Source organism: Pyrgilauda ruficollis, unplaced genomic scaffold, assembly GCF_017590135.1.
Source record: "Pyrgilauda ruficollis isolate IOZ18807 unplaced genomic scaffold, ASM1759013v1 scaffold14, whole genome shotgun sequence".
In the NCBI taxonomy this organism is placed as follows: domain Eukaryota; kingdom Metazoa; phylum Chordata; class Aves; order Passeriformes; family Passeridae; genus Pyrgilauda; species Pyrgilauda ruficollis.
The window spans coordinates 2,258,021-2,272,432 of record NW_024512543.1 but is presented as its reverse complement, the minus strand read 5'-3'; the positions used below and the strand labels follow the sequence as shown (position 1 = coordinate 2,272,432).

Below are 14,412 nucleotides of genomic sequence, written 5' to 3'. Positions count from 1 at the left end.
TCACCTGTTATTTCAAGCTTTGGATAGAAATTCACAAAATAGCATAGTTCAGGTTAAGTGAATTTTCCAGTGCATGGAAACCTTTCCAGCACTAGAAAGCTATGTCTCTGAGTACTGTTTGAGCTACAGACAGTCAGCAGAGCTAATGTTACTGATTTTGTCCCTTTGACCATTGGTGTCTCTATTTCACTATAGTTTGGATTCAGGGAGTAAGAAAAATTCAACTCTGATAATTAAAAGTTGTGCTTTTTTTGGTCATTACATTCTTCTTGATGACCTTTTGCCACACTCAAAATGGCATTATGTTTCATTGCTTAGCATGGCACAAGGTGATAGGTGAGAGATGTTCTAAGTGTCTCAGCACAGCACTCTGTGTCAGAGAAATGAATGCCTTGTCAGAAATGAGACATCAGGAAAGGACAGGTCCTTCAAAGATGGGATAAGCCAACTTTGACAGAGGCTTACTGTACTGAAGCTCAGTATTTCAAAACCTTTCTCCTTCAGGACTTTTGTACTAGAAGTCATAAATATTGCCATTTTCAGCTCCGGTCTGTGTTACAGCTCTGTATTGCTGCAGGAGGACTGACGCAGAAGGAAGATGCCACTGAGAAGCTCAGCAGGATTCATGCTGCTCTTGCTCTCTCAGTGCACTGTGTCCCTGGGCACCAAAGAGGCAGTGGTCCTGGCTAATGCCCACCTCCTCCCCCAGAGAGACTATGAGAGACTGAGAAATGCCAAAGAGAAAGGTACTCATGAAGACAGAGAGTGATTTGGAAGCGTTCTGTGTTTTACTTCATTGCTTTGCTGTAACATTTTCAACCAACATATACCAAAGCTAGCCCTGGAAGAATAATTTGCAATATGAACATGTCCTGCTATAAAGTCCTGAACCTGTCTGTAGAAATTGTTCTATAATGATCACTGAGAAGGGCAGCTGTGAGGGTCACTGTGTGTATTGCTGGCTTGGACCTCACCATGTAAATTACTTAAATAAACCTTCTATAAAATCATGGCATCACATTTGGAGTCAGGTAGGCTATGTCTACGAGGCAAACATAACTTTTACTGAATTTTTCTCATGGAGATAATAAAATTGTCAAGTTTTTATTAAATGCAAATTACAAATATTTCACAGTTTAATGACATAAGGACATGCCTTTCAACACTGTGGAGAAGTGAGTGATTTCAATTTATAAACATATTTCTGAGTAACAGAACAATGAATACCATCCTTGTCTACAAAAGGAGTTCTCTCTATATAAGTTCATACATATGTAAATGCATATTTAAATTAATTATATTCTGACTCTTAAGAAACCTCAGAATCAATTGTAAAATTCAGAACATTGTGCTGCAGTCTCAGAGATGCTAGATATTATACTAGAGCAAGAAGTTACTTTATAAACATGTTACATTTAAAAAAACCCAGTAAATATTTTGGCCCAATAGAGAGGGTCAACCCAAGCCTTATATGACATTTTTGTTACCTATGAGTCTACTGGATAAAATGGAAAAAGCAGTTTCATCCATCTTCCTGATACTGGTGTTCAGCACTGAACAGAACCGTAGTCCTAGCTGCAAATCCATTATAAAATTTAGCCTGGAGTTTGAGTGAAAAGAACTCATCCTGAGAAAATCCTCAGATGTTTATAAGCTTTATATTAACAAAAAATATGCTTTAATATCTCCCTTTTATCAATGAACACATGGCATATCTTAAAAAATTTAACATAAGGATGTTAGAGGTGCCTGAAGTATAAATTGGTTCAAGAGAAATTAATTTGTTCACTGAGGAAAAGACTAGGTCTAGTTATTAAACTCAATTGTCCTACAGATGGCAGAGGGAATTGCAGACTTGCTGACTTCTCAATCTGGAAGAACACTGGTATAAAAGGAATGATCTGTACATAGTTTTTGGCTTGTCAACCATATTTCTGTCATAAATACAAAATCATACTTCTGTTGTATGACAGAGTAACAAACCATTTTTTGAATTTCTGAATATTTCCTGCATGTTCCTCCCAGAAATCTTCCCCCTTTAGCTGAATAAACGGCCATCAGCTGCAATGAAGTCAGCCAGCTCCCAGTCTGAAGAGAGTCATTCAGTCACTCTAAAGGACAGAGTTCAATTTATGAAATGTATTATTTGAACAGAATTTACTTTAATTTGTGTGTGTGTGTGTTTTGTTTTTTTTTTTACTCAGACTATCCAAAGAATTGTTTTGAGATTTTAAAGCACTCCAAAGGAAATTCCAGAGATGGCCTTTACATCATCCAACCAAAAGAGGAACCAATTGTTGTCTTTTGTAACATGCAGGATGGTGGCTGGACAGTAATCCAGCACATTACAGCCAACAGTACTGTCGACTTTGACAGGACCTGGCAGGACTACAAATATGGATTTGGCTCTGTTCATGAGAACCACTGGCTAGGAAATGAATACATGCATCAGTTAACTGGCAGCTCAGTGCAATATATACTTGGAGTTAAACTTGTAAATCTAAATGCTGAAGTCAAATGGGGACAGTATGAGCCATTTCTGATTGAGGGGGAAGAGTCTCAATATCGAATCAGGGTTGGTCTTTACAAAGGCAACGCCACTGATGCTCTGACCCTGGACACAGAAGCTTATCTCCATGACAACCAGAAGTTCACCACCAAGGACAGAGACAACGACAATTACTTTATGAATTGTGCTAAGCTGGAACTCAATGGCATTCCTGGGGGAGGCTGGTGGTACGACGCGTGTGCTGGGGCAAACCTGAACCGCAGGAACGTGATATACTGGCAAAAAGACTGCAGCAAGCAACACCCCTGCAAGTTTGCATGGATGATGATCAAACCCATCGAGCAGCACCAGTCGTACCCTACCAAGGCCTGTCCCTGTCAGAAAGTTGAACTGTAGACAAGCCACGTGTATCTGACAGGAACAGGGACTCTTTCTCAAGTGACTGAAGTCAACTCACTGACTGAGTAATAACCCTAAGTAACCACAACTGGAAATTTAAATTGGGCCTCTCTAAGGGCTTTATGTTGACATATTGTCCAAGACTGGAACATGTCACAGAAATTTGCCAACCATACAAGTGAGAAGCTGTCAGAAACTGAGGCCTTTACCACAAGATTCAAATAACCAGAAGATTTAAATAATTAATTTTATACTGTTTTAGCCATAAGACAAGTCTGATATGAAATCCAGGATATGATGTCTTGTACAACATATATATATATATGAATAAAAATGCATTTCAGAAGGTTTTGCTCTGGAGTCAATGTTCATTATTGATTGCACATCTATAATGGCACATCTTCATATATCATGCAGGGAGGGAATTTCCAGTCAAATACCGACATTTACAAAATACATACTGAAGGGTATTGTGTACCATAGGACTGCAACGGGCCTTTTCTTTCTAACTTTAGTGAATGGCATTTTAATATTTAAAATCGGAATTAACCTCATCTCCCATGGCTTCTTTCCCCCTTCATTGACTCTTCTTTTATCTCTACTTTTTAATGATTCCATATACAGTGAAATATTCAGCACAGGCTTTTCTTTTCTGCCTTCACTTTAGAGCACTCAGCACTAATGGGTTTGCCAGCTTTCCCATTTATAGCCACTGATCCAAAGCTTACAACCCCTCTGAGTTTTTCCCCCAAGAAACTCTGTGAATACATTTTAAAAAAGATCAGATTGGTATTGCAATTGTTTATTTATTCCTTCATTTTTACCCTGAAGATTACTCCACTTTATTTACCATTATTTGACTGTTCCATGCTGTGCTTCAGCTTTTTTCTTTTTTTAATACCACTGTGAGAAAAGAAGAGAATGCTGCCTTTATATCATATTTAATACTTTCAATTGTTTTAGTACTCAACCTTGACATCAACTAAACAGTGTCTTTTTTCTAATTATAAAATAAAATAAAATTTAATTATAAATTATTCTGTTTTAAAACAATAAACAAAAGGATTTAAATTTTTATAACCTTGAAGACCTTGTTTTCTTTTACCACTGTTTGAGTTGCTTCACACAGTTCTATATCATTGGAATAACTGAAAGACAACTGAAGAGTTTTTATTGTTGTATTTACAAAATGTCAGAATAATAATTAGATTATCATGTGTGGTTTTTTAGATATTTCAGTTAAAGAAACTCCACCAACAGATACTGTCAAATTCCTCCTTTTTAATTTAAAGCACTATTTATAATTTTCATGAAAATTCCTTTAGAAAATAAATTCTGTTGTGTTTTGAGAGGACCAAAACTGTCATGATTGCTTAAGCTGAGAAACTATTTTGGAAGTAGAAAAGCCAAGAAAACAATTTTTAGTTTTCTTGATGCACTGCAGCATTTCCAGAAAGACATACATCTATGTGATATGGGTGAGGCCAATATAGCACACATGTCAATTTTGCAGCATCTGATTCTTTTCCCCCTGAATTTGTGTTCAAAAACAGCAGTGTGATAGGAGAAGAAATGGTTAGTACCTGAATTGAGTTTATATCATCGAGTCAATTTAACGTGGGTTCTGCATAATTCCATCAGGATGCCTCCAAAATTGTGATGAGGACACAAGAAAATCACCTGAGTGCTGCCAGTCTCACATAGCTTTTGTTAGAATCCCTGGCCATATAGCCAGATGTTCACACACCTTCCAAAAATGTGTTTTTAATAACCGTGACATGGAAGCGTGGAAGGGAGAGTCCACAGGCTGCATCTGATCATCACAGGCAGGTAGCCTGCTCTGCAGCACACCCTTAGCGTCTTTTAGAGGATTTTGGAGGTAAGGACTCTGCAAATAAGCAGTATGAATAACTTGGGCACCAGCAGAACAAACCCAGCTGCCCAGTGCCAGATGGACTCTAGTTAATACTTTAACTAGCCCTACAAACCTATGCACTGAATTCCACTACAGAGATTAGATTTAAATGTAGTAAAAACTCATAACAAGAAGTTTGCCAGCAAAAAACCTGAGACGTTTAATTGAACTCAGGGACTGAGGTACATTCCAAACTTCTGAACAAAGTATGGATGGAAATGACTAATAGAGCTCGGTTAGGGACTAAGTAGTGGGTTAGGGACTAAGGATGAAAATGAATAAGAATATTCTAGAACATCCATCAGCATGGAACCTTTAGAAGTAGACTAAACTTTACTTCATAATTCCTTAGCAAAAGACTATCTTAACTGAACAGATTTTTTTTCATCCATTGCTGAACGTTGATCACCAGATACCCAGAACGATGCTGAAGGCATCTGGCCTTCATCACTGCTCAGTGAAATCACAGACTGAAACATGGCGGCTCCTATCCTCCATCTCCTAAGTTCTTTTGCCAATCACATTTCTCCTATACTCCCTCTCATAGCCTTTCCTGAATTTACTGCCTCCTGCAGTATGGGAAAGAATGAGGGTCTTCTCAGAAGTAGCTGCTGGAATGAATTTATTTGGTCAAATAAACAGCCTTCCAAACTGAGTAAGTATGACAAGGTCTAGAGTGAAAGGTTCCACTGACTTACAGACTTCCAGATAACCTTATTTTTTATGTTTAACCATAGATTTAAAAGTATGACAAAGTGGTTTTAGGGGCTAACTGACTAATGTTGTTAATTCATTGATGCAATACACTGCAACAAAAAATTAACAATATTAGCTGTATGGCCTGATTTCCTCCTGCTAGAATTAACAAACAGTCCTTTAGTCACTCTCATGTCTTTTGTGTTTCAGAAGGCATCAGGCCACAGTCAGAGTGGGGGGCTGCAGAGCTGAATCCAGCCGTGTTCCATAGTCCTCCACTGTACCCTCTCTCCACTCTTCCTCCTACAGCTACCTGATGAATTGCACACTAAAGGAGGCCTTATGGGCAGCACACACTAAAAACAACTACCTGACCTCCACTATGGCTAGGTAGCTGCTGCACATAAGGATTAAAAGATATTTCAGCTTTGATCTCGGCACTGAAATCCAGAAATTCAGTAAAAGTCCCCGCAGTTTAAGAGTCTACTGAAACAGAAGCCATCAGCAACCAGGGTCTGGAGGAGGACCTGCTGAGAAGAAAACTTCTGAAGGATTTGAAATGTTTGGTTTATTTGAGGAGGACTGACTTTGGTATATCAGCAGATACATGAAGAAATTAGTGACATTTAGTGACCAATGGAAAAAATACTGAGTGAAAGGCAGTGCTTTCAGCGAGTGTAACAAAGACTGAAGTTCCTTAATTGTAAAAAAACACATTTTCCAAGATGGAAAAAAACAATTGTAACACCATTCCTTTCTGAAACCACTAGTTTTCTAAACTAGGCATAGTTTATCACCAGTTTTACAACATGATGTTATCAATTTTTAATTGCTTTAACTACTTATGGGGTAACCATTAATAAAATCATAAAGAAGAAGCTTATTAAAGCTCAAGGTTTTAAGACAGTCAATTGTCAAATGTATGTGTAAGAACATTTCTTAAGGAGTTCAAAAGGTGGTAATGGAGATTTGGGGGAGACCACATAGGAAAGAGAGTGGCCTCTAACTGACTTGCTGGGGGTAAAGCCAAGTAGTGAAGTGAAAAGACACCATATCACTTTCTAGAGTTAAGGTTTAGCCTGTGTTTCAAAACAGAGAAGCCACTGACTATCCAGCAGCTGCAGGAGCATTACATTTATCTACAAACATAAATCATATTTGCAAAAAATGAATGTTAGTTGATAAATTATGGGGATCTGGAATATGTAAGGATGCTGGCATACATATGAAAAAGGAGAGACAAAAATCATACCCCTGGTTTGTGGGAAAATTAATACTTTAAAATACTTTAAAACAAAAGGTGCTGGGTCTCTGAAAAGCTTAGTTAGGGATGTGTATTTAAGCATCTATATTGACAATACATACATACCTATATATATGTATGTGTATGAAATGATGTAAAACCAAAATGTAGTTTTACAAAAAGCATTTCATTAGTCCATGACAATAATCACATACAGGATCAGTAAAAATGTCATTAAAAGGACAGATAACAAGATAACAAGATTGTCCTATACTGCAGAAGTTCCACAACACTTTTTTAAAAGGTACAAAGTACAATCAAGTACTAACTGATACTCTGATGAGGACCACATTTGTCTTTTTGAGGCTTTGATGTTTTTTAAGAATAAGCATCCTACATAACAATAAAGTAATGTACACCACTTTATATAATTCTTGATATTTACAATGTACTCATGTGTGGCCATGTAATCTCTCACATGGTTAGGTGATAGCAGCATAATTTGTGCACATATTTCACAATTACATTGAACCAACACTGCTGCATCGATCACTGTGTATTCTAACACATTTACTGAGCAGAGTCCATAAACATTTACAGAACATTCTTGATGAACAGACTTCAAAAATAAAAAAATACTCCATTTAATTCCAGTAAGAGCCAATGCTTCATTTCAGCAATAACAGTACAGCTAGCAGGAACTGTTACTACCTCATAAATTTTGCCTTTAACTACAGCTTGTGCCCCCAGAGAGACACATTTATTTGCTAAAAATCAAACATAGTTTACTGAATGACTGGTCTGATGTAACATAAAATAAACCCACTCTAACAACCAATTTGTACATAGTTACTGTACACAGGAAAAGCTCTGGATAGTGACAGAACAAAGCTGATGAAAGAGTTTTTATAAAGACCTCTGCTTTCCTTTCATAAGTAACCATATGCTAATGCACAAACAATAATAGGCCCAGTATGGTGTGTTACAAATCAATCATGTGAATTAGAGAACATGTTTTTGCATTAGTACACTGCTAATCTTTTACTGACAAAATTTTCCCCTGTGGACACTGAGGCCAAAAAAATGTTAATCACTTGTACTGTGATTGTTGACATGGAGGATTTATCTATCTGTAGGAGAACATTCTGATGGTATGATAATTTAATAGGTTACATACACAATTTCACTGAGAGCAATGGTACATTCACGATGACTTCTACAATCCCTGAAGTGTGCAACTGGGTAAAGTCACCACTGCAATGTCCTGATAAAGTGTACAGTAGATATAATATGAAGATTGTCTCAAACTAATATTCCAAAGTTTCTCATTCAGAATTTTGATAGAAGGCTAGAACTGAATTTGAACTTTTTGTATATGAAGATCTTTCTCATTCCTTCATAAACGTTTTTCTTTAGTACTTGCACACCTCACGACTCCTGTTGCTGTTAACTTTGTTTTCTCAGGACCTTTTCTGAAGCTTCTTGTTTGTTCCCACCACAAGGAGGTCACCAGCTCCATTCCAAAGGCCTCCTGCTGAAGGCAGCCCCTTGCTTACCCACTCACCTGGTCAGTGCTGCGGGGCTCCTGCCAATGTGGCACAGACATCAGGAAGGCACAGGCAGCTCAGCTCTGGCACCAAAAGCCCTCTCAAATCTCAGCCAGTGGTCAGTCTCAGCTCGTAACTAGGCCAGTGCAACCCAGTCCCAGCAGCCACAGCCACCAGGGGTGTAGCTTCAACCACATCTGTAGCAGATATGGTTTTGCTGGACCAAACAGAGTGCCTGAAGATAACTCATGTTTCCAAGCACCTGATGTTGACTAGTACTTGTAAAGCTATCTAACAATAAAGAATTCAAAGTGTTTCTAATAGTTTTACAGGAACATTAAAAAGTTGCTTAAAAAACTCTTTCCTCTTTAAAGGATGCCAGTTCTCTCACTGTTTATATATAGATAAATGTTATGGAAACTTTTGGAGCAAGGTGTAGTGCAACAAAGGAGATGCCAAAAAAGATTTTCCTTGCGTTGTAGACAGACTGTGTCCATTATGCTTTACAGTCAGTTCTGATTTGTACCATTGTCGCTGTGAATAAAATTTTATGATTTCCTTCAGAGGTACTGGGAACTGGAGAAATTCAGAGGTGTCACCATTTTTACAAATGACAGTGACTTGCAGGATGGAAATTATATTGGGACTGGCTCCTTCATGTACAAAATACGTTATCTATTTCTTCACTATAAGCCTTTCTACTATGAGCCCTTCCTAAGACTCCACAAGAGTCATCCTTAAAGCGGGCATTTTCTCATTATTATATTCTCCTACGATGTATGTGTTCACTTGGAGTATTATGGATCTCCCTAACCACTTAGTATTGGGGATGACAGCATTTACCCTTTAGACAGTCCTTGTTTCATCTCAACAGTTGATGGTAAAGCCTCAAAACAGAGGTAGCACAGGCTGCATTGCTTGGAACACTGAAAACTAAATAAACAATACACTAGCAAAGAACTATAGGAAGAAACAGTTCTGCTCTACAGGGAGACAGACTGAATGACCTAACCTGATGACTGGATGATCATCCCAATCTAGTTTCTAGTAGTTTATAGTTTACTCCACCTATTCTCAGGCTGAAAGAAAGGACATAAGACACCAAACACAATAATCATAATGCAATTCTACTGCATAGTCAAAAACAACCTGTGTTGCTCATAGCAGCTGCTGACATTTTTATCCCAAACACACTACTTTCATGCAAAATTTAACTTTTCAGCAGATTTTTTTAACCACTAGACATAACAGCAATGGCTTTGAAAATACAGAATTTGTTAGGTTACATCAATATCTATATTTCTCCTTATTTCTTATATAAGAACAATTATGGCAGTCTGGTATTGCCCTGCCAGTATAGTTTCTCTTCCACTTTCTTCTTTTTCCACTGGCAGAAAAGCAGCATCTTAAAAGTCTTCCTGAAAGTTTTATTACAGAGGGCATAACAAATGGGGTTAACAGTGCTGTTCACATAGCATAGCCAATATCCAAGGTGCCACAGTGTCAGGGGGATGCAGTCAGAGCAAAATGTGGAGATCAAAACCATGATATTATAGGGAGTCCACGTGATGATAAAAGCCAAAAGAATGGCACTTAAAGTCTGTGCCGCTTTACGTTCCTTTATAAGAACCATCCGTTTCCTTTTGGTGATTTGGTTATTTATATTTGGATCCATGCTTTTGATGGAAGGGTCCTTTGACAGAGCAGCAGAACAAGGAGTTATTTTTACTTTTCGGCAACCATTGTTGGCTTCCTGAGTGCCATCAGCCTTAACCACCAAACGGAATTTATAGGCCACACATTTTTTACTTTTTTGTGCGTGTTCTTTGGTAGGTGACAAAAAGTATTTCTGGTTCTCAAAATCCCTTTCTTCAGGCTGGTCTTTGACAACAACATCTGTAGTCTCAATATACTCTTCTGCCTTACTTTTAGATGGACTTTTGTAAGTTACTTGGAAAACTGAGTCAGTGCCAAGTTTATCCTCGTCTTCTGACGACGCGTAGCTGCTGCAGGTGGTTAACTGGTCAGCCTTGGCCCAGTCCATACAAGTACTCGCTGCCTGGGAGGCCTTCGCTGTAGCTGACGTACTTCGGCTAGATGAAGACCAAGAAGCCTGACACCTCTCTCTTTTGACTAAGTTTTGTTGCTTGCAACTGAAGCAAGACTTCAGGAGAGTTTTCTGAGGCTTTATTGTCTCATACTCTGCCACAGACTCTGAGCCCTGCAGTTCAGCGAGGTCCTTGGTGCGTTTCTCAGTCTCTTTATAAATGCGGCAGTACAGAATGGTCATCACAGACACTGGAATGTAAAAAGCAGCAATTGCAGTACCAAAGGTAATAATGGGTTCATATAGAAACTGTATCTGGCACTCTTCAGGTGGCACTGTTCGTTCACCCACAAAATACTGCCAGCACAAGATTACAGGTGCCCACAACATGAAGGAAATCAGCCAAGCCATACCAATCATGATGCCAGCTCTTTTGGGTGTGCGTTTGGCCCTGTAAGTTAAAGGCCTTGTGATGGAAAAATATCTGTCAAAACTGATGACTAGGAGGTTCATTACTGAGGCATTGCTAGCTACATAGTCCAGTGCTAGCCACAGGTCACAGGCGAGGCTTCCAAGAGTCCAATGGCCTATGAGTATATAGGAGGTATAAAGGTTCATGGAAAATATCCCAATGATGAGATCTGCACAGGCAAGGCTGAGCAAGTAATAATTGTTGACAGTTTTGAGCTGACTGTTAACCTTAAAGGATATCATTACAAGAATATTTCCCACTATGGTTATTAAACTTACAATTGCAGTTACAGTGGCAATAGTAATGACTTCCCAGAGGCTATGCCCTTCAAACTGCTTATGGTTGATGGATGAACTGTTTACAACAGTAGAATTGCTGAATAAATTGACTTCCATTCTTGTCCTTGGTGTATTGTCATCAGGACCTTAGCACTGCTGCATACTGCTTTCTGTACTCAGAAGCATCCTTGTGGAGATAGCTATAAAGATCAAAGGAGAAAAAAAAATCAGAAAATTTAAGTAGCTCATTAAATAGCACACATTTCCAATAGTTACTATGAAAACACTTGTGAAACAACCTATCACATTATTTGTGTTCTCTTTTCGCATTTTGATTGTTATTTCTACAGTTGTGAACATAACTAAAACATACAAATGTACATCCTAGGACAATGTGCTCTGGCATTTTATGACATTTCAAAATGCAATCTAACTATTATTTCACAAGACAGTCAACCACCCCAGCTCTTACATTTTGAGTCTCTTAGGAACACTCTACATATACTCAAACACAGACATTTAAAGTTTTGCAGTAAGACAGTGAGTCACTGTGTTGTTTCCTACAGTATTTAAAATGCATGCCAAGGTTTCAGGAATTATCTTTGAAAAATTTGTAAAAGTCACCAACAACAGGAAGAGAGCAAGCGAATACTGGGGGTGCATGGGAATTAGGAGCCACACTGGCATGGTGACAGCAAGAAACAAATAGGTGAAGTGCTTGAGGCAATGGAGGGCAATCTTTGAGCAAATGAAGCAGGCGAGGCCAAGAAGATGGTTTGTGGACAAAACTCAGTTGAGAGGTCTTAGGACAGAGGAGACTGATGGGGTTAAGCATGGAAGTACAGTCTGGGAACTTGGGATGAGTGAATGGTAGGATTGAGGATAGAGCACAGTAAACTGCAAAGGAAGAAAAAGAAGATAACCACACTGGTAAAAAATGCAAATTTAATGCAACCCATTTCACATACCAATTTAATATTTGCGTAAGCAGGAAAAGATGAAATCAGGACCACTCTATTAATGCCTACACGCCACTGACATCCATTGCTATCTACACTCCTCACTGCCGTTTCTCGTGCCAGTGAACCTGTGTTAGGCAAGATTTCTTTCAAAGATACCTGCTCGGTTTTTTGTAATTCTATCACATCAGGTGATGCTAATCACTTATTCAACACTTAGTTTTACTAAACTGTGTAATTTTGAAATAGCCAAATAGTATTCAGTTTTTAAAGTCAGAAATGAAAGCTAAATTATTAACAGATTTTTCTACTGGGCTTTTAGTCTGTATAAAACTCGTATGATCTCTTTTTTCAAAGCAGACATAGGTTCAGCTAAAATTATCACATGAATCACCTATTAAAGTCCATTTCTAAGTCTTTAAGATTCTCCCTACATCAGATCTCTATTATATAGTCCTCCCTATCCATCCACACCACTTCTCTGTGTTTTCATCTTTCATCCTAACTCTCAGAACATTGTTTTCTTTGGTCTTGGCAAGTGTCTTTTATTAATCGCAAGCTTTTACTGACTACCTCTTTCCCACATCTGACTTTTGTGCCAAGAAGTTGTGTCCTGTCTCTCCCAGCTGAATAGAAGTTTTTACAGCCACTAGTTGAACTTACAGAAGAGTATGTAATTTTCTTTTATTGTCCTCTTTGTCCAACCTTAGAGGTGTTTAAGAGATGCCTGGACCTGGCACTGGTTTAGTAGTTTAGGGGTTACAGCGGTAGTTCTGGGTTCTGGACATGATTTTACAGGCCTCTTCCAACCTTGATTATTCTACAATTCTGTGATTCTTAATTGCTTTTACTGTTTCCTTCCCTTTTTTCCCCAGGTCTCTTAAACATCCAGAGAAGTATATCATGTTTCTACTTCAAACCCTGCTTAAATGGTGATCTCTTGCTGTGATGAAAGTGGATAATGGTAAGTTTCCTGATATACTGAGACTTCTACCTATCGTACTTCTCAGAATGGTTCTCCTCCATCTGTGTGTGTCTGTCATCTCCCATTTTATATTTAAATTTTTCTGCATTTGTATTCTGCTTATACACTGAGCCTAATTCAACAGGATTCTAATTCATGTATAGACCTTGCAGACTAGCAACAATCATAATACATGCATGTTGACCATCTGTGTGCTTGGCTCTCTCCCTCCAACCTCCAGAGCCAGTCTAGCAGCCAAGAATAGCTGAAATGCCATAGCAGTTCTAATAGGTCCTATGCAAATAAGGATATTTCATCTAGGTTCTGCATTCTGGAAAGATCTCCCCCAAGTCAGAGCTGTCTTGATGGCTGGTGCACTGGCTTTACAAATCTTTACAAAAACTTGGAAGGGCAGGAATTCATTTCATGTGAAAAAAAGGTGTGTGGAGCAGCTGCATGGCTGTGGTAGGTAACTGAGCAGTGAGACAGGAATCTCTGTTTCTGTTACTTCACATGCCTTAGAATTCTTTTTCTGTGGACAGAACAAAGTTGTTCTGTGCATTAAAAGCTCCATGTGACTACATTTTCAAGCATGCCAGTGTGGCAGTGGGTTTAGTGTGGCAATCTCAGGGAACAATGAGGGCTGTTTGCTCTGTGAGGGAAGGTGAGGACAATGAAGCAGCAGTTGGGAGCTGAGGCCTGACCAAGAAGCAGCAGGATGTGGAGAAGCATGTTTGGCTCATGAGAAGGCGAGAGGCAGTGATACTCCAGGGTTTGCACAGCAAGTCTGGAGTGATGAGGCATGTCTGAGACCAAGGCAGGAAGCCCAGCCAGCAGGTCTGAGTCAGGATCTGAGCCAGGACTGAGGAGATAGAAGGTCAGGTGCAATTCGCTGGCCTTGGGTTTTTGCATGACATCAGCTAAGGCTAGAGATAGTCTTAAAAAGGCACAGCTATGAACATCAGGAACATGAATAAACCTTTATAAACTGCATTTGCCTAACACCTGGGTTTGATCTAGAACAATTACAGATTGTTTCAAATTTCTGCCTTTTTTTGCCAGAAATCACACTTGCCTTAGAAGAGGGAAGACTGGAAATTGTATAAATGCTGTGGCCTGTAATGCTTTGTCTTCACCATAGAAGGCAAGTGTCCCCCTCTCAGGGCACTTACATTCCCTAACATTAGCAATCAGGAAGAAACACTACTTAAACTACACCATGTAGATTGCAGTCTTCAGAGCAACAGGAGAAGCAGAAATTGTTGTTGTTGTGACACAGATGTTCTTGGTTTAAACTGACATGGGTTGGAGAAATACTGATAATACATTATGGAAACTACATAATTTCTTAATAATTTATTAATAAAAAGCACTACTTGATCA

General features: G+C 38.7%; 2 protein-coding genes across 2 annotated transcripts; one reads left to right on the top strand and one right to left on the bottom strand.

Annotated features, from left to right (window-relative positions):
* The first annotated feature begins 598 nt into the window (after nucleotides 1-598).
* Nucleotides 599-2,905, top strand: LOC121349578 (fibrinogen-like protein 1-like protein). Its single transcript, XM_041460153.1, has 2 exons — nucleotides 599-746; nucleotides 2,205-2,905. Exons 1-2 carry the CDS (start codon nucleotides 599-601, stop codon nucleotides 2,903-2,905), a joined length of 849 nt encoding a protein of 282 aa, XP_041316087.1.
* A 6,504-nt stretch (nucleotides 2,906-9,409) lies between these two features.
* On the bottom strand, nucleotides 9,410-11,447 carry CHRM5 (cholinergic receptor muscarinic 5). Its single transcript, XM_041460026.1, has one exon. The coding sequence runs from the start codon at nucleotides 11,221-11,223 to the stop codon at nucleotides 9,637-9,639; it is 1,587 nt and encodes a 528-aa protein (XP_041315960.1). The 5' UTR covers nucleotides 11,224-11,447; the 3' UTR covers nucleotides 9,410-9,636.
* Between the last annotated feature and the right edge of the window lie 2,965 nt (nucleotides 11,448-14,412).